The 19,400-nt window shown below is 44.6% G+C and overlaps 1 protein-coding gene across 25 annotated transcripts in view; it reads left to right on the top strand.

Moving 5' to 3' along the window:
• Window positions 1–19,400, top strand: part of LOC110520999 (SH3-containing GRB2-like protein 3-interacting protein 1) — a 111,026-nt gene that overhangs the window by 65,571 nt on the left and 26,055 nt on the right. For 19 of the 25 annotated variants that reach the window (XR_016495250.1, XR_016495248.1, XR_016495249.1 and 16 more), the window contains 7 exons: window positions 7,013–7,085; window positions 11,951–11,975; window positions 12,320–12,340; window positions 12,565–12,630; window positions 12,948–13,014; window positions 13,760–13,944; window positions 18,608–18,619. Coding sequence is in view for 21 of the 25 variants with exons in the window: in XM_090231980.1 (XP_090088106.1) it covers window positions 7,013–7,085; window positions 11,951–11,975; window positions 12,320–12,340; window positions 12,565–12,630; window positions 12,948–13,014; window positions 13,760–13,944; window positions 18,608–18,619 (449 nt within the window). In the remaining 4 variants the exon portion in view is untranslated. Of the gene's footprint in view, window positions 1–5,619; window positions 5,960–7,012; window positions 7,086–11,950; window positions 11,976–12,319; window positions 12,341–12,564; window positions 12,631–12,947; window positions 13,015–13,759; window positions 13,945–18,573; window positions 18,620–19,400 lie in introns of those variants that run through there. The other 6 variants (XM_090231964.1, XM_090231986.1, XM_090231973.1 and 3 more) reach the window with 4 other exon arrangements.

Genomic DNA, 19,400 nt, shown 5'->3' with positions numbered 1-19,400 from the left:
TGCCTGTCTGTGTGGAGAGCCCTCCTGGCGGCCAGCCTGAATCTGGTTCACTGTGGATAAAGAGCCTCCCCAGCTGTCCCCCTTTAAACCAGCTTGTAAAACAGTCCCTGCTTCAGAGGGGAAAAAACTGTCCCTGTTTCAGAGAGTGTAGAGCACCCTGAATGGGCCCAGTCACCGGCTTGGGGGAAAGAGAGTGGAACAGTGTGTGTGTGTGTGCACAAATGTGTGTGTCATTGTGCATGTGTGTGTGCGTATGCTTTCAATCATAGCTTTCTTGCTTTGGATGGTCTGAAATAGACAGTCAACGTCTCCAGACTACAGTTAAACCCAGACACACGAGACATAAATACATAAAAGCCATTGTGTTGCTTAGAATACAGAATGGCACACAACGCTAGTCTCCCCATGCACTCCAGACACACATGAAGCCAGAAACAAGCAAAGAACTAACAAGATAGCCAAGGTACAAACATCTAGTAAAGCACAGCAATAACAGAGCTATTGTAGAGTAGCACTGTAGATCACTATCAGTGTGTGGCCCCAGGAGGTGCAGTTGGAGTCTTGGAGAGATTCAATCTTCTCTATGCTACCTGTATTTCTAGTCTGTTTTATGCCTGCAGAATTTCCAGGGCAGCAAACTAGCAACAACCTGTCAAAGCCAAGATAACCTACATTCAACTATTTCAACTAAGGCCTGATTAGTTGTGAGACTTGTTTTGTTTTGGAATAGATGTCAAGATTTGGAGACACCTGTGGGGGGATTGACAGAAACAGAGCTACCTTAGATGAAGATATATCAAAAGGCGACATAACAAAGACGATGGAATTCAGAGAAATGATTGCTTTGCAGTGTATCTTCTCCTCCCTCTCATTGGCCCAGATGTCATCCATAGTTAGGTGGCGCTCCTGCTCTCTTATCATCTGGGAGTTTCTGTGGCCTTTCCTTCTATTACATTACTGTGTCTTTAAGAGAGACCACTAATGACGTTAGCACTTCTGCTAGCTCTGGTACGGAAGCCATTAAGTCGTTAAATAGCATCCACTAACCAGGCACTCTGTTATTTTCATATCCACTAATTAACCCCTACGCATGGGGAGGGAGGCCTTCATGTGTTGTCAATCCCAATGTCAGAGGACTGCATTTTGGCAGACTGTTGCTTTGAGCGTAGATGCGTGGCGTAAACACGTTTTGCAGTAAATAGAGTTATGACCGAGTGTGTAGAGTAAATGCGTATAGAGAGCGAGAAGAACAAAGTAGTTGTGGTCACTATTTCTATGGTTCAAATCAAATTGTTTTAGTCACATTCGCCGAATACAACAGGTGTAACCTTACAGTGAAAAACTTACGAGCCCATAACCAGAGGTTGAGGTTGTTGTCCTGGCACCACACAGCTAGGTCTCTGACCTCCTCCCTATAGACTGTCTCGTCGTTGTTGGTATCAGGCCTACCTCTGTTGTGTCATCGGCAAACTTAATGGTGTTAGAGTCGTGCCTGGCAGTGCAGTCATGAGTGAACAGGGAGTACAGGAGGGGGCTGAGCACGCACCCCTGAGGGGCCCCTGTGTTGAGGATCAGCGTGGTGGATGTGTTGTTACCTACCCTTACCACCTGGGGCGGCCCGTCAGGAAGTCCGGGATCCAGTTGCAGAGGGAGGTGTTTAGTCCCAGGGTCCTTAGCTTATTGATGAGCTTTGAGGGCACTATGGTGTTGAACGCTGAGCTGTAGTCGATGAATAACATTCTCACATAGGTGTTTCTTTTGTCCAGGTGGGATAGGGCAGTGTGGAGTGCATCATCTGTGAATCTGTTGGGGCGTTATGCAAATTGGAGTGTGTCTAGGGTTTCTGGGATAATGGTGTTGATGTGAGCCATTACCAGACTTTCAAAGCACTTCATGGCTACAGACGTGAGTGCTACAGGGGTTGGTCGTCATTGAGGCAGGTTACCTTAGTGTTCTTGGGCGGCACAGGCACTATGGTGGTCTGCTTAAAACATGTTGGTATTACAGACTCGAACAGGGAAACGTTGAAAATGTCAGTGAAGACACTTGCCAGTTGGTTAGCGCATGCTCGCAGTACATGTCCTGGTAATCGGTCTGGCCCTGCGGCCTTGTGAATGTTGACCTGTTTAAAGGTCTTCCGGAACAGCTGGTGCTCTCATGCATGTTTCAGTGCCATTTGCATCGAAGCAAGCATAGAAATAGTTTAGCTTGTCTGGTAGCCTCGTGTCGTTTGGCAGCTCTCGGCTGTGCTTCTCTTTGTAGTCTGTAATGTTGGCAAGCCCTACCACATCTGACCTGACTCTGCGTCCCTAAATTGACACAGCCTCTGCGTCCTTAAATTGACACAGCCTCTGTGTCCCTAAATTGACACAGCCTCTGCATCCCTAAATTGACACAGCCTCTGCATCCCAAAATTTATGAGGGGTTACGTGTTCACACTTCCACTTGCCCCAGCCAACCTCCTCCTCCCCAGATCTCAGCAACCTTTGCACACAGGAAGCAACGTTTAAGAGGAAAGAACACAAGACCGGGAGGGAACAGACAGGAAAGATATAGAACATGACAACACCAAACAATGGTCAGCCACGTAAGCATTCAGGAACAGGGCACAAAAGACCGCATCAGCTACAAACTCCAAAGAAAAGAACATCAGGGTCCTTAATTTTAACTACAACTCCCAACGATTCAGTCACTTTCCAACGTAACAGAATTTCACTCATTTCAATCAGTCAACCTTGTAGTGTTCAGCGATCTTCAACAGCTGTTCTTTAGTACATAATCCTAACATTTCCTCTGATGGAAAGTGAATGAACTCATCTACATAAGACGCCATAGTCATAAGTAAATTATCTTGCTCAACCCCTCTGCTGAGCACATCAGACCACAACCAGAGAAATGACAATCATCCTGAGCACCACAGAAGAGAGATGAGATACGGAGCTTCCCCAAAACCTACAATAACTCAACCCTGGTCTTCGTGCGGATTTTTACGCACTGTAGCCCACTGGCAAGGAAATAAAACTCCCCAGCATGCTGGAAAATTCCACCAAGCCACGGATGTGCCCCCGAGACAACTGCTCAGTCCACAGACACCACACAAAAATAACAAACATTATCCATGCCCAACATATTCCAAAAAATGAAACACGTCGCTAAGCCTATCAGGGGAAAAAGGCTATAGCTCCGGATAGTAAGTTCCACTACCCTACCCAAATCTCCCACCGAGGTACACAGCCGATTTACTCACCTCCTCAGACCGATGTCCCAACAGAAAGTAGAACAAGAGTTTCCAGGCTGGGCAGGGCCTGGAAACTAACCATCATACCATCTCCAACGCAGCACAAACCAAACAACAAAGGCAACCAATACTGGGCCTATCAAACTCAAACAAAAATATGCAAACCAAACACGTACAGAATTTAACATACCTCCACGTTCTCCCAAACCAATAAGTTCAAAGATCCCGGATGAGCTCCCACTTGTCACGAACCGACTCAAAGCCCGTAACAAAAGGGAGACAACGTGGACATAAGGAGTAACAAAACATATATTTATTAAATAAAGTATATGTAAGTACAATATACAGTGGTGTGTGTGTGTGTAATCAGTAGTGTAAGTGAGTGTTTTGCATGCATGAATGTGATAATGCAGGGTGTTGAAAGGTGCCAAAGCAAACAACCAAAAGCCACCAAGATACACAACAAAATCTATAAAGGTGTCTGCATGGAGCATGTCTCTTCCATGAATGGGGAAGTGGTGTATTTATCCTGGGAAACACCGGGCCCAGGTGTTTCCCATGTAGCTGATGACCCTCCCAACTCCGCCCACCGGCATCCTAAAATGTAAACAAGAACAAAGAGAGAATACGGCAGACAGAGTGGGAGGGTCGTCACATGATGAAGCCAATGACTGATGTGGTGTACTCCTCAACGCCATCGAAGGAATCTCGGATTATATTCCAGTCTGTGCTAGCAAAATCATCCTGTAGTTTAGCATCTGCTTCATCTGACCACTTTTTTTATTGACCAAGTCACTAGTGCTTCCTGCTTTATTTGTTTGCTTGTAAGCAGGAATCAGGAGGATATAATTATGGTCAGATTTGCCAAATGTTGGTCGAGGGAGTGCTTTGCATGCGTCTCTGTGTGTGGAGTAAAGGTGTTCCCTTTTTTTCCCCCACTGGTTGCACGTTTAACATGCTGATAGAAGTTTGGTCATTTAAGTTTCCCTGCATTAAAGTCCCCACTTCTAGGAGCGCCGCCTCTGGGTGAACGTTTTTTTTGTTTGCTTATGGTGGAATACAGCTCGTTCAATTCTGTCTTAGTGCCAGCCTTTGACTGTGGTGGTATGTAAACAGCTACGAAGAATACAGATGAAAACTCTCTAGGTAGATAGTGTGGTCTACAGCTTATCATGAGATACTCTACCTCAGGCGAGCAATAGCTTGAGACTTCCTTAGATATCGTGCACCAGCTGTTATTTACAGAAGTACATAGCCCTCCGCCCCTTGTCTTACCAGATTCCGCTGTTCTATCCTGCCTGTACTGCGTATAACCAGCCAGCTGTATGTTGATAGTGTCGTTGTTCAACCATGACTCCGTGAAGTATAAGATATTACAGTTTTGAATGTTCCGTTGGTAGTTTAATCTTGCTCGTAGGTCATCTATTTTATTCTCCAGATTGCAAGTTTGCTTGCAGAATGGAAGGAAGTGGGGGTTTATTCGATCGCCTACGAATTCTCAGAAGGCAGCCTGCCCTTTGGCCCTTTATTCTCTGCCTCCTCTTCGTGCAAATCACGGGGATCTGGGCCTGTTCCTGAGAAAGCAGTATATCGTTTGCGTTGGGCTCGTCAGACTCGTTAAAGGGAAAAAAGGATTCTGCCAGTCCGTGGTGAGTAATCGCAGTCCTGCTGTCCAGAAGTTATTTTCGGTCATAAGAGATGGTAGCAGCAACATTATGTAATTTTTTATTTATTTAAATAAGTTACAAAAACCGCTAATAAAAAAATACAATCGGTTGGGGACATGTAAAACGTCTGCCGCCTTCTCCGGCGCCATGATTACAGTGGTGGGGGTCTTGCTGTGTGTGAGTCACTGATACTATATATGTGACACTTACTATGCTTCCTGTGCGTGTGTCCTGTGTGTGTGTGTGTGTGTGTGTGTACAGCTCCATTGCACCAGGGTATTATAGTTATGTGGCTGAGCCCTGAGGATGCAGAGGGGAATATGTTAGCAGGATCAATGATAGCAGGCCTCTCCGGATCGATTTCTCATTTGGGTTTTCGACGGGTACCCACAGAAGCAAACCCCTCTAGTCAGGGCAGGTGAGGCAGTGGCAAGTACCCACTACGGGGACAGAGGCTGTGACAGAGGCAGGTACTGACAGACACCCAGAAGGACAGAGGCAGTTGAGACGGGTAGGTAGGTAGTGACAGGTCTCCACAGCGCTTGTAGACAGACAGGGACAGGTATGTACTGATATAGGCAGAGACTTACCGAAGATGACTGTATATCTGAGGAGGAAGAGTGAGAGAAACAGATATTTTGACTCTTGTCGCGTATCTCTTGGACTGGTAGTTTAATTTGCATGCTACAGACGAGGCGTGTTTAGACTGCTTGAGGAGATTGCATGGTGATAGGCTTCCTACTTCCTGTGCTGTGTTGATTCTCCGTTCGTCAACCATCCCATTTGTTTTTAATTCATGAGTTGAGCCACCGGTGTTGAATTCAAGTGCTGACATAGAGGCTAGGGATAAAGATACAGTGTGTGTGTGTGTGTTCAAGGCTGCTTCGTGCAGACACCCACTTCAAGGCTCTGGGTCCAGCAGTGCGCGTCAGTCACACTGTAGTTTGAGAGGTACCGTAGAGGCGTGAGACGACAGACCGAGAGACATGAGAGAATGACGAGGCTTGAATACTGGGACCAGAAATGCAGGGAGATAACTGGGCCTTCATTTTGGGTAAGAATGGAACATTTGAATGTTAATATGGCCCAAAGAAATCATGCCAATTTCAGTCTGCTAGAGCTGTTGGAACGTAATCTTTACGGTGGCTGTGCTGCTTCAATATTCTGTTCCAAGTCATTTCAGTCGGCTCCCGTCTCTTTGGTCTGCGGAGGACTGAATTTGGAGAGCAACAAAGTTAGCTTCCCTTCGGAGTTCGTGTTTTAATAGTCTAGTATCACGGCAAGTTACAGATCTCTTGAAGCAGAATACTCTTGATTTGTGTTTACTGAGAAATGCTTCTCTGCTGTGAAGGCAATTATCTTATCAGCCATGCTCTGTTGTATTCTGTAAAATATTAAGTGAGGATAAAGTATAGGCAGAGGCAGGTGCCAGATTCCTCCCTCCTCATTGGCTATACTATGAGTTATTTCTGTTGATGGTCCAGTGTATTGATTTAGACTGGGTAGAGTCTGAATTTAGACTCCGTACTAATGGTAGTGTCCGTATCAGAGGAGGGGGCCTTGACAGATCGATGATCAACAGAAAGGCATCCATCTGCATTGGCCATGAGCACCATTTGAGATGTGAACGAATATTAGCCTTCACAGCGCGATAGTGTTAGCCTTCACAGAGTGCTCTGCTACTAAATAATGGATGAAAAGCTCACCTTTGATCCACCGGACCATAGATCTGGGCCTCTGTTCTGATGCTGGAGAGCTTAACCTGGCTCGAACTCTATGAATACACACAGAAGGACACACACACACACTGTACATACAGACACACACATGCACTATGTGTATACACAAACATGAATATGCTCAAGTTCACGCACATACAATACCTAGACACCTTTTGATATAAACACACACACACGCTCATACTCATACACACACGGCTCACAGCTGGGAGTTTCTGACTTTTGCTCTTTGATGCTGCTGCCTGTTGACTGTGTGTGTGACTGTGTGTGAGACTGTGTGTGTGAGACTGTGTGTGTGAGACTGTGTGTGTGAGACTGCGTTTGATCTGTTAACACACTAAACTGTCTCTCCTCTGGTTTCTCCTCAGGATTGAAAAAGCGTACCAGGAAGGCCTTCGGGATACGGAAGAAAGAGAAGGGAGACAAGGACAATGACTCAACGTAAGTCTACCAGTCTAACTTGCGCACACACACTCGTAAATTCATATACACAACTGTCACCCAAAGATGATTCCACTGGCTGTGAACGTTCCATCGAGGGCGTTTACGTTCCCCCTGAGGAGCTCTACAGTTTGAGCCATAATATCCGCTCACCCGAGGACTGTTGTCTTGGCCAGCTGTATGGCTGTGCCCATGCCTCTGTGAAACTGCCTGTAACTCTGACTTCAAGGCTCAGGACTGTGATCAATCACGACCTGGACCTAGTGTTTTCTCTAATGCTGTTTGGGAAGTACCGATTCCCCTCACTGGGTTGTATGTGCATCCATGAACGATAGCTTTTCATTTTGATTCAGGACATCTGGTAGGCGGGTATGAATCTGTTGCTGTGTGTGCGTGCATGCAAGTGTTTGTGCCCAGTGATGTGGTGGTATTACCCTCCACTACAACACTGTGTGTGCTTGTGTGTGTGTGTGTGTGTGTGTGTGTGCTTGTGTGTGTGCTTGTGTGCGTGCTTGTGTGTGTGTCTGTGTGTGTGTGTGTACTGTTTGCAGGGGAAGTCATCCCTTATACATGTTTCAAACCAATACGACTTTAGCATCCCAGCAACTTTTTGTCGACTTTCACTTATATATTATTGCCAGCAACAAAATCTCTTCTTTTATTTCCGCCAACCGACCTAGTCATGATTGCTGTAAAGTTCTACCTACGGCTTAGTATGAAATGTTGCTGTGGCAGCATTGGTACACACTACGCTCTTAAGCTCTGGGTGGTTGCTAGGCAGCGGCCATTACTTCTATCATCCAGGCAGTTCTAAAGTTGGCGAGGCGTCATTTCACCGGTCTCGTTGCTTAGCCCACCACATGCACTGTTTTCTTAACCACAACTGTGTGGATCTATAAAGAATTACTGCGGGAATAGGAATAAAGTAGGCTAATGCAATTGCTAAAAATGGTTGATTACTGAAACACCCAAAGTCATCCAATTGTTACAATAGGATTTTAAGCAATAGCCTGCCCGCGTGCGGTCAACGATTTCAGCACCATTTTGCGCCTCTTTGAGACGAGCGCGGGGACTCGTCTTGATTAATCAATCCATGTCCGATTTTTTAAAATTTTTATTTTCTCTTTCTTTTCACTGAAACTCATTTTGGATATTGGTTTGACTACAATTAGACTGTATAAATGTTAGCTGAGGTGAGTGCTGCTCATGATCATCTTGTCTAATTGGATAATTTGTTAGCACAGATCAGAACACTTCGCCAGCGTGTTATGTACAGTAGTTTTTGCTCTTCACTCGCAGTGGCTTATTAGCCTAGGCCTACTCCCGACCAAAAGCCTGTGACTTGTCTTAATCAATCAATGTGATGTTGTTTAACTGAATCTCCGTCTGTATATCTGTGTAATTCTCTGATTTGAGCAAACAGGTGGAGGTGGTATAGTTCATCTATCGCTGATCAGAAACATTATGGATGCAAAAATGTATCGGGAATCAAATGTAGGCCTATTATGTTTGCTTGATTGTGTAAAAGCAACTCCGAAAGCCTGCGGAGGTTGTTTTCTATCGGTATCGTGATGAAGATACTCTCAATATAAGTATGATCCCACACTTGCTCCCTAACACAGGAAAGTGAGGGTAGAAAAGCCTTGGCCTCTGTTTCAAAATATACAGTGCATTAGGAAAGTATTCAGACCCTTTCAATTTTCCATATTTTTTTACGTTACAGCCTTATTCTAAAATGGAATAAATAGTTTTTCCCCCACTCATCAATCTACACACAATACCCCATAATAACAAAGCAAAAACGGGTTTTAATTTTTTTTGGCAAAAAAATGTATTCAGACTCTTTACTCAGTACTTTGTTGAAGCATCTCTCCCATTCTTCGTTGGATGGGGAACCTCGCTGCACAGCTATTTTCAGGTCTCTATAGACATGTTCGATCGGGTTCAAGTCTGGGCTCTGGCTGGGCCACTCAAGGACATTCAGAGACTTGTCCCGAAGTCACTCTTGCGTTGTCCTGTTGGAAGTTGAACCTTCGCACAAGTCTGAGCTCTTGAGTGCTCTGAAGCAGGTTTTCGTCAAGGATCTCTCTATACTTTGCGCAGATCATCTTTCCCTCTATCCATACTAGTCTCCCAGTCCCTTCCGCTGAAAAATATTCCCACAGCATGATGCTGCCACCACCATGCTTCACCATAGGGATGGTTTTGGCCAGGTGCTGTGCGGTGCCTGGTTTCCTCCAGACGTGACACTTATCATTCAGACCAAAGAGTTCAATCTTTCATTAGACCAGAGAATCTTGTTTCTCATGGTCTGTGAGTCCTTTTGGAAAACTCCAAGCAGGCTGTCATATGCCTTTTACTGAGGAGTAGCTTCCCTCTGGCCACTCTACCATAAAAGCCTGATTGGTGGAGTGCTGCAGAGATGGTTGTCATTCTGTAAGGGTCTCCCATCTCCACAGAGGAACTCTGGAGCTCTGTCAGAGTGACCATCAGGTTCTTGGTCACCTCCCTGATCAAGGCCCTTCTCCCCAGATTGCTGAGTTTGGCCGGGCGGCCAGCTCTATGGGGTTCCAAACTTCTTCCATTTAAGAATGATGGAGGCTAATGTGTTCTTGGGGACTTTCAATGCTGCAGTAATGTTTGGTACCCTTCCCCAGATCTGTGCCTCGACACAATCCTGTTTCGGAGCTCTACGGACAATTCCTTTGACCTCATGGCTTGGTTTTTTCTCTGACATGCACTGTCAAATGTGGGACCTTATATAGACAGGTTTGTGCCTTTCCAAATCATCTCCCATCAATTTAATTTACCACAGGTGGACGCCAGTCATGTTGTAGAAACATCTCACGGATGATCAAAGGAAACAGGATGCACCTGAGCTCAATTTCGAGTCTCATAGCAAAGGGTCTGAATACTTATGTAAATAACGTATTTCTGTTTTTAATATTTAATACATTTGCAAAAAAAATTATCTGTTTTCACTTTCTTGTTATTGGGTATTGTGTGTAAATTGCTGAGTTTTTTAAATGTATTTAATCAATTTTAGAATAAGGCTGTAACGGAATGTGGAAAAAGTGAAGTGGTCTGAATACTTTCCGAATGTACTGTACACTACATGACCAAAAGTATGTGGACACCAGCTCGTCGAACATCTCATTCCAAAATCATGGGATATTAATATGGAGTTGATCTGATGCTATAACAGCTTCTACTATTCTGGGAAAGCTTTCCACACCTTTGGAACATTGCTGCAGGAACATGCTTCCATTCAGCCACAAGAGCATTAGTGAGAGCACAAGAGCAGCACTGATGTTGGGCGATTAGGCCTGGTTCGCAGTCAGCTTTCCAATGCATCCCAGAGGTGTATTTGTATTTTTTATGGATCCCCATTAGCTGCTGCCAAGGCAGCAACTACTCTTCCTGGGGTCCGGCAGAATTAAGGCAGTTTGATGGGGTTGAGGTCAGGGCTCTGTGCAGGCCAGTTAAGTTCTTCCACACCAATTTTGACAAACCAAACTGTTGCCACAAAGTTGGAAGCACAGAATCGTCTGTGGCGTTAAGATTGCCCTTCACTGGAACTAAGAGAGGCCTAGCCCGAACCATGAAAAACAGTCCCAGACCATTATTCCTCCTCCACCAAACTTTACAGTTGGCACTGCATTGGAGCAGGTTGTGTTCTCCTGGCATCCGCCAAACCTAGATTCGTCCACCACTCCAGAGAACTCTTTCCACTGCTCCAGAGTCCAATGGCGGCAAGCTTTACACCACTCCAGCCAACGCTTGTCATTGAGCATGGTGATCTTAGGCTTGTGTGCGGCTGCTCGGCCATGGGAACCCATTTCATGAAGCTCCTGGTGAACAGTTCTTGTGCTGACGTTGCTTCCCGAGGCAGTTTGGAACTCGATAGTGAGTGTTACAACTGAGGACAGACGATTTATATGAGCTATGCGCTTCAGCACTCGGCGGTAAAGTTCTGTGAGCTTGTGTGGCTTACCACTTTGCGGCCGAGCTTTTGTTACTCCTAGACGTTTCCACTTCACAATAATAGCACTTCCAGTTGACCGGGGCTATAGCATGGCAGGAATTTGACGAACTGACTTATTGGAAAGGTGGCATCCTATGACGGTGCCATGTTGAAAGTTGCTCTTCAGTGCGGCCCATTCTACTGCCAATGTGTGTCTATGGAGATTGCATGGCGGTGTGCTCAATTTTATACACCTTTCAGCAACGGGTGTGGCTGAAATAGCCGAATCCCCTCATTTGAAGGGGTGTCCACATACTTTTGTATATATAGTGTAACTTTTTCTATATGACAGCAGTTCCACATGTTGCCGTGGCGCAAGTTGAGTGGGAAAAATATAATTTGTATTTTATTCTGTTATATTTCATTTTATTCTTAGCCTACTATGTGTGTTGACTGTGATCAGGGTAACTTAGGTGTGTCTTGTCTGTTTAATTTAAATGAACAAAATGGCTATTGATTTCATGTGCATGGCGTAGCCATGTAGCATACGGGCTGCACAGACCAGTAACATAATTAGAATATGCCATTCAATTATTTTGAAAATGCTTATCCCGGCAGGAATGTGATAAAAATGGGACTGTATGAATTGAGCTCAACATATTTTGGCCAGATTATATATATATATTTTTTTACAGGCAACATGCCATAAAGTCTGTCTGTAAAGGGTATTAGAAAGCCCCTACAGACCTGGGGTTTTCTAGTGAGCTGCTTTGCTAATTGGCAGTGTGCTTAAGTGTTAGGAGAAAATATGGAAAGTGGATTTCAAGATCCTTACTTTCTCTTTGCTCCCTACTCTCCCCCCCCCCATTTTTTTTTCTCTTTCTCTCTATCTCTTTCACAGGGGGTCCCCTGACAGAGAAGGGGGTGTAAGTATCACAAAATCATTCATGCTTTATCCAATGGATTAATTGGTCGACTTGTTCAACTGTGAAATTATTGAATTGTGTTGTCAATAAAGATGCTTAATAATGTCATTGCTGGAAGGTGAAGACATGATTGCCTATTTTACAAGCTCGGTTTAGTACTGCTCAGCCCTTTAGGTGAATCAGCACTGTAACATTGGTGGCCCTTTTTTTCATTGACTCCAGAATCAAATCAAATGAGTCTATTGTTGAACTTAACTGTTTTGTGAGGTAATGAATTTCCTTACATGATTTGATTTAATTGTATTTGTATTCTCTGTATTGTGGACTCGACTGTCATCATCCAGGATCCCCAAGAGATTGAATCGGTATTGAACACTATTGGAGTCCCTTCTAGTGTAGGATATATAGTTACTATAGACTCTACTCTACCAGACCTTAGGTAATCCTTAGGTGTATCGTTACTAATTGGGTTCATAGTTCCTGTATCGGTAGCATTGAGTAGCCAATCACTTAGCGTAGTATTGCATGAGTTGAGCAATCAGGATCCTGATTGGTGGAATTGATTGTGATCGCGTCATTCTGTTTTCAGTCACAGAAGAAAGCCAATGGTGCGGCTGTCAATGGATTCTCTGGAGAGATCGACTGGGACAGATATGTATGGAACCAGAATTCTTCCTTTGAACAAGCTCATATAAAAAAACAAACCTATGATTATGTTACGGGCATACTCTCAAATATCTATATGTCATGGACAGTAGATACTCTTCTGACCCTTCTGTTACTGTCCTACTGTCGTTTCTAAAGATTCTGAGTGTATGTTAATGTAGAAAGAATCAATCGGTTGAGGTCAAATCCAATTCAATCAATTCAGGAAGTAAACTGAATTGACAGAATTTAAATGGAATTGAGCCCAACCCTGATCGCATGTCGTAAACACAGCGTGTTGGTGTGTCTGTTGCTCGTGTGTTTCAGAACACCCCTACGGTGGACGATGAAGGTTACAGTCTCAGGCCAGACGAGGAGGAGGGGCCAGGATCAGATATCCTTTATCATCTAGCTACACCCTAATGGAGCTAGATATGAACTATTTCACGCTACATAGTACACCTACACCTAATACTATACCTATAGCACTATAGTTCCACCAAATCACAGGTGACTTATAGTTTGCATGTCACAATATGAGCACTTTGCTTTTTGCATGTAGAGTCTGTGTCTGACTGACTGTTTGACTGACTGACTCAATGATTGACTTAGTGAATGACTGTCTATCTAGATCAGAAACATTTTGTATTCAGCCCACAACAGATCAGCCTATGAGTACAAATCAACATTGAGACCGTTGAGCATAATTTCATCTCAACTCAATAACAAACAGGCAGCCGAGAAATAACTCAACTCAATAACAGCTTACGGCATATGGCCTAGAACAACTATATATTGATTAGACTGATATTGCTTGGAGATTTGCCAGGCTTTTCGGAACCTGCTGTTCTGTGAGGAGATTCTACGGTCTCCTGATTAGAAGCTGCTGTATGCTGTAGTATCTAGTATTTGGTAGAGTTGTAGATATAGAAACGGTCCGGAGTACAGAGTTTCCCCTAGTACAGATCTAGGATCAGCTTCCCCTCCCACAGTCCTAACCTTAACCATTTAGTGGGGAAAATGCTGAACTGGCCTAAGCTCACCGTCTAGGGGCAACATCACCCTACTCCTTGAAATATAATGTAAATGACCTATGATTTTCAGCAATTAAAAGATTACGGTCTTTAACGGCAACCCACCTGGCTCCAAACCACCCAAGGAACACTTCTTCTCCTCCAGCGAGTCGGAGGGAGAGGAGGACCACCGGAAAAAGTTTAAGATCAAGATTAAACCATTACCAGCGGAAAGTGCCAACTGTTTGGCCCCGTCAGTAGATGAACTCAAAGCCTCCATAGGCAACATAGCTCTGTCTCCTTCTCCTCTGGTGAGTCCCTCCCTCTGCCATCACTGCTCTGCCCTCACTGGGGCCATGGTGTCATTTTCTGTTACTGTATACTGTATTCTAGAATGTGTTTGAATTGTTGTATCTGCTTGCTTTTCTGTTCCACATGAAGAAATTATTTCCAACATTCATAACACATTTCTTACCGTCTCTGTGTGTTTCTCTGTCACACTGCATGTGTTTTCTCCTCATTAATCCACTTATATGCCTGTCTGTGAGCAAATTATATTGTCTCAGAGGCTTATTCCATCAATATTCTGGTAGTAACAGTGAACTAGGGAGAGAGACACTGGGGTTTGTTTACCCTCTACTACATAATACATTGCTGATGCTAGGGATGTTGGGGAGAGAAATGGTGGCTGGCAGGTCTTGAGCATTCTGCTGTGACCTCAGTGGACTACCAATTACTGGAGTGGAGTTTAACCCAAGGCAGATGTCTCTAAGCAGCCCACAGAAACCAACGGACACTGTGTTATTGAGTCTCATTATACACTTTAAACTGGAGAGTTCCTACACCACAATGACAACAACTTCATGAGAAACCATGAGATTCAAACCTGCTCAATTGAAAAACATCACTTAAAACCTTAAATGAGCAGAGTGATCCAAAGGAGGGAGAGGTGTTGATGGAGTGGGAGGGAGAGGTGTTTAAGGAGTTTCTCTTTGGGCTGGGGCCCCTCCCTTCCAACCCCCTCCACCCCCCCATCAACCCTCCTCTAGTGTCATACCTAGTGTAAATAATTCAGCCTGGAAAGTGGGTATTCACAGTGAGGCAGTGATGTATGCTGTACGTACGCAACGACAGTCTCTGGTCATACGAGAACCTTACAGACTCAATAATTAATCCATCCACTGGCTGTAGAGCCGCTTGCTAGCCGTTAGCTCACTAACCTGGAACAGTGAGCAGGTGTTTGGTTGTTTTAACGTGTACATGGCTCTCTCTGTGTGTAGAGGAATTTTACAATATAGATCAGGATAATAGCAGACAGTGTCTGTGTGGTTCTGAGGGTGGCCAGTCAGTCATAGAGAATTATATTATGTCCTCCTTACTGACGGTCAAGTTATCACCTAAAACCCATTGTCAAAACCTCGTTCCAGAAAGGTCTGTCACTGTACTAGGTTAGGGAACAGATTGGGTTGGAGACTACGTGCCATTGGTCTAGGAGAGACCTTTTAATGTAGAAGGATTTAACCCCCAGGTCTTTCAAGTCCTTTAATATAGAGATGTCTCCCCAAGCAACGGTTCTAACTCCCACGTCTGAATAGAAAGCAGTGCCAGCTCTGTCCTATACTACAGATTAAGTCTGTGCCAATTAGCATCTCCTCCATTTAGTAAAACCTCTCCAGTCTGGCCAGAGTGCTGGAACTTCTACCTTTTCACCTCAGTCATGAATTAAACATGAGTCACATGGTGGACCCTCACTCGCCATTGCAACTGTGTGCTTGCCCAGGTAGCCCTGGCAACGGTTACCAGGACATTGGCTAAAGAGAGCTGGGATAGAGAGCAAAGGTTAACAGGCTAAATCGAACAGCGAGGTTATTTCCACATTTCCTTCCCTGGCATTCTCTTGCTCCCTCATTTGATCTCTCCTGCATTTTCTCTCTCTCCTTCTCCCTTTCACCTCTCTCTCTTCCTCCCTCTTTATCTCCCTTGACCTCGATCTCTCTGTATTAAAGCTGAATGTGTTGCTCTTAGAGGGGGGTGGCTATTGAGAATACAGAGAAGAGAGACCGAGGAAGTGTGTGTGTGTGTGTGTGTGTGTGTGAGTGAGAGCAGATTAACCTCCCCATGGGCATTTCTGTCCACGGCGCAGTAGATGTATCATTTAGATTTTCCCTTGTACTCAACAACTATCACTATTGATTAAACATCCAGTCACTCATGAGATCAAAGTCGCTTATCGATATACTGTAAATGGATGAACGAATGGGTGTGGAAAGTGAGATGGATAGACCGATTGGTAGATAGAGGATACTTATGCTCTCGCTGTGGCGCTTACGTAAATCAGAGTAGAACACTATTGACACGCACGTTTGTTTGGTCAGTCAATTTTGTGTGTACAGTAATTGTGGATCTACGATAACATATAGTATCCTCTCTACCCCTTTCTCCTCTCTCTCTCTCTTTGTCCTGCCCCCTCCCTCTGTCCGTCTCTACCTTTCTTCCCCCTCTACCTGCTAACTTCCGTAGAGGAGTAGTCCGGTAAGCCTGTTCTTGGCATTTCGTTGTCGGTTTCTTTTTCTCTCCTCGCTTCCTGTCTCTCTGTTAGCATGAATTGCACACTTGCATGGCTGCTTGCTCCCTTTCTGTTTGTGATTCGGCATACTGACTTTTCTCTCTAAGGGTCACATTGAAATATGAGAAATATGCAATAGCAATACAACACACTCAGGTGAACCAGGATTTGTGGAGAACAGGTTGCTCTGAATGAGAACCAAAGGTTGTGGGATTTGGGACTACCACAGTACCAGCACGAAGACAGCTGCTGTATGGTGACCTCCGATAAGATGGAAATCTGGCTGCTTTCTCTCATAATATCCATGGACCTTTTGGCTAGCGGCTAAGACACAACAGCTCAGCAGTGTGTGTGGTGTATGTGTGTGTGGTGTGTGTGTGTGTGTGTGTGCGCTTTTATTTCAGTTCCTCTGAGTAAGGTTTAAATTGAGGCTGTAGCAGTCAGTTGCATTCCACACAAACAGAACGACGGTAAGAATTACAAGGGAAATGGTGGTGGGGAAGGGCAGAAAATGATGCAGATATTAAAGGGAGATGGAAAAGGATACAGCTGAATGAAGCCACAGCAGGTCCCCTGAACAGTGGAGAGGACAGGGCCAATTGGATCAGTCATTATGGGTTGTGGATGACTGTGATTTCTCTCTCAACATATTGACATACACACCCATGCATGATCGCACACCCACGGATGAATCATCACGCTCACTCGTGCGCGTGAATGAGTCATCTGTGCTCCTCTTAAGCCCTTCTCAGCTCTCTGCTTTTTACTCCCATTATGCATGGTTGATCTCGATAGCGGTGTTCAAGAGCATCAAAATCATAATGTATCATGGGTAAATTGTGACTGGCTGACTGATCAACAAATAATAAGGAATAGTTATTTATGATACAAGGTGATTTGTCGATCGGTCAGTCGGCGGCCCAGTGTCTCACGTCAGATGCCGTCACTTCTACGCGAAGCCCGTCCCTCAACTGATCTGTGGAACTCATCCCTACTTCTGAAAATCACTCCGCTCTCGGTAGATGACACACTGGCTACTACCGCAAACCATGTTCAATCAGCTGAGCAAATTTTCTCCCGCTAGCAGCCTATTGAAGGCTTGTTTGAATTGGTAGCTATTTTGCCAGCTTGTTGATGAAGTTGTACTGCACCAAAGTTCTGGAACTGTTCTCAGAAATCCGCATGTATTTTACAGCTGGCACTGTGCACACTAATCACGCCAGAACAGATTGTCATGAAAACTAATTTGTGCATTACCGAAAACTTCTATACGCTAGCTAGCAGCGGGTGTATTCAGCATTGTGTGTGTGAACTGATGTTTGCATTCATTCCTTTAGTTTCATATGGATTGATTTGAAACTAGTTCAGCCAGCAGACACTAGCTAGCTATCTGATGTGCTAGCTAGCTAATTTACGTGCACATTTCAAATGTCATAAATACAGATTCTACCACCACAAAACATCTTAGCTAGACGTAGAATTGCTTGGTGAAGACTACCCAAAATTAGCTACAAGTTTATATATATTTTTTTTAACTCTTGACAATGTCACCTTGGTAACATTTTCGAATGTTAGGACAGCATATTGTAGCCAAACATATTTTTAGCTATCCCATGTGCTTGCAAGTTATCAGATGCGAGACAGTGGTTGATCTATTTTAAAGCACATTCAGGCTGTGGCTCATGCACTCTTAAAAAGCATGCTGCCATTTGAACTGTTCTTGCTGGCACGGCTAATGATGGCACCACAGGCCTATAAAAAATGTTGCTGCCCTCCGCTTGACCTGTCATTGCTCCATTTACACAATACTGCTGCCTCATTGCCCCTTCCAGCAGGAAGTAGCCTACAGCTGAGTAGGAGCCCCTATACCAACATTTTTATAAAAACCCAAGATAGACCACAGGATGTCGTTTCCAAACGGAGCAAATTAAGCGTTGTGGGCAGAGCCAAGCACGAGCTACCGAGATCCCATTGGGTGTTCTAGCATGTATTTGCATATTTCATCTAGCTCTAACTTCTTCCACTTTCTGCCACAGGATTTCCTCTCCTCACCATATTTGGTGGTGAGAAGATCTGAACAGATGCTTCAGATGGATACAGTCCTGTGAAGTATCTGGCTCATTGTTCTCTCATCGTGACATCACTATGACAGTAAACTACTGTACTGTACCTTTCTTTACCACTCTGTCTCTCTGGTGCGGAGATGACTAAGCTGAATTTCCACTACAGACATTTAATGGTGATGAATCTGGTTGGGCCTTTTGGAGAAGTAGGCTACTGGTTCTAACTGACTGAGTGTAACTGTTGAGTTGTGAGTGTAAAAATGTATTATGTTGGAGAGGTGTGCTTTACTGATTCATCACTCTCTGACCAGGTATCTCTTCTCTCTTCCTTTTTGCTGGTCATAGAGACGTAGCCCGGTAAGTGTCCCTCCATTCCGTGTCTGTCCCTGGGGCCTGGGGTAAATTACCAACGCTTTTTCTCACTCTGCTTCCTGTAACCTGCTGGAGGAGTGGAGGGGAGAAGGTTGAGGTGGCGTTGACAGTTGAAACAGATCAGGAAAATATTGCTAATTTGCTACAGTATGGTCCCTGTTGTACTAGGCTTTAAGTCCCTGGGTGAATCTGAATAGTCTTTCCTTGATTCCTCATATCCTCTGTCTTCGCTGTCTACTTGCTTCCTCCTGATTATATTAAGGAGGTGGGTAGAAGAAGGGATGACACGACTCAAGAAATTGAGAAAGGGCATTTGAGATTCACCCCATCTGTCGACAGCTGGACCCTTTGATCTCTCACTTCAGCCCCGCATTCTAGTGATTCCTCTGCTGCTCTCTCCCTCTCTCTCTCTCTCGCTCCTTCCATCTCACACTCTCCCTCCTCCCTTCTCCCTCTATTTTCCTTCTTATCGTGTCTCTTTGAGAGTTATTTCATGCACTGTATTCTCACTAAAAAGCAGCACTCTCTGTCTTGGTCTCTCACTCTCTTTTTCTCTCCCTGCTCCCTCTTTCTCTCCTTGTCGCTCTCTCTTTACCTCTGAGTTTCTCTCTGTTTCTCGCACCATATTTCTGTATCTCTCTCTCTCATTACACAATCTCATCTGTGTTATATATCTGTCCCTCTCAATTTTGTGCAGGGTGTATAATGTTTTGGGCTTTACACAAGGCTTCAAAGACCTGCGCTTTCTATCTGCCTCTGACAGCTT

This window comes from Oncorhynchus mykiss, chromosome 4, assembly GCF_057628025.1.
Source record: "Oncorhynchus mykiss isolate SJ-2025 chromosome 4, ASM5762802v1, whole genome shotgun sequence".
Taxonomy (NCBI): Eukaryota; Metazoa; Chordata; class Actinopteri; order Salmoniformes; family Salmonidae; genus Oncorhynchus; species Oncorhynchus mykiss.
This window is presented reverse-complemented; position numbering and strand designations above follow the sequence as displayed.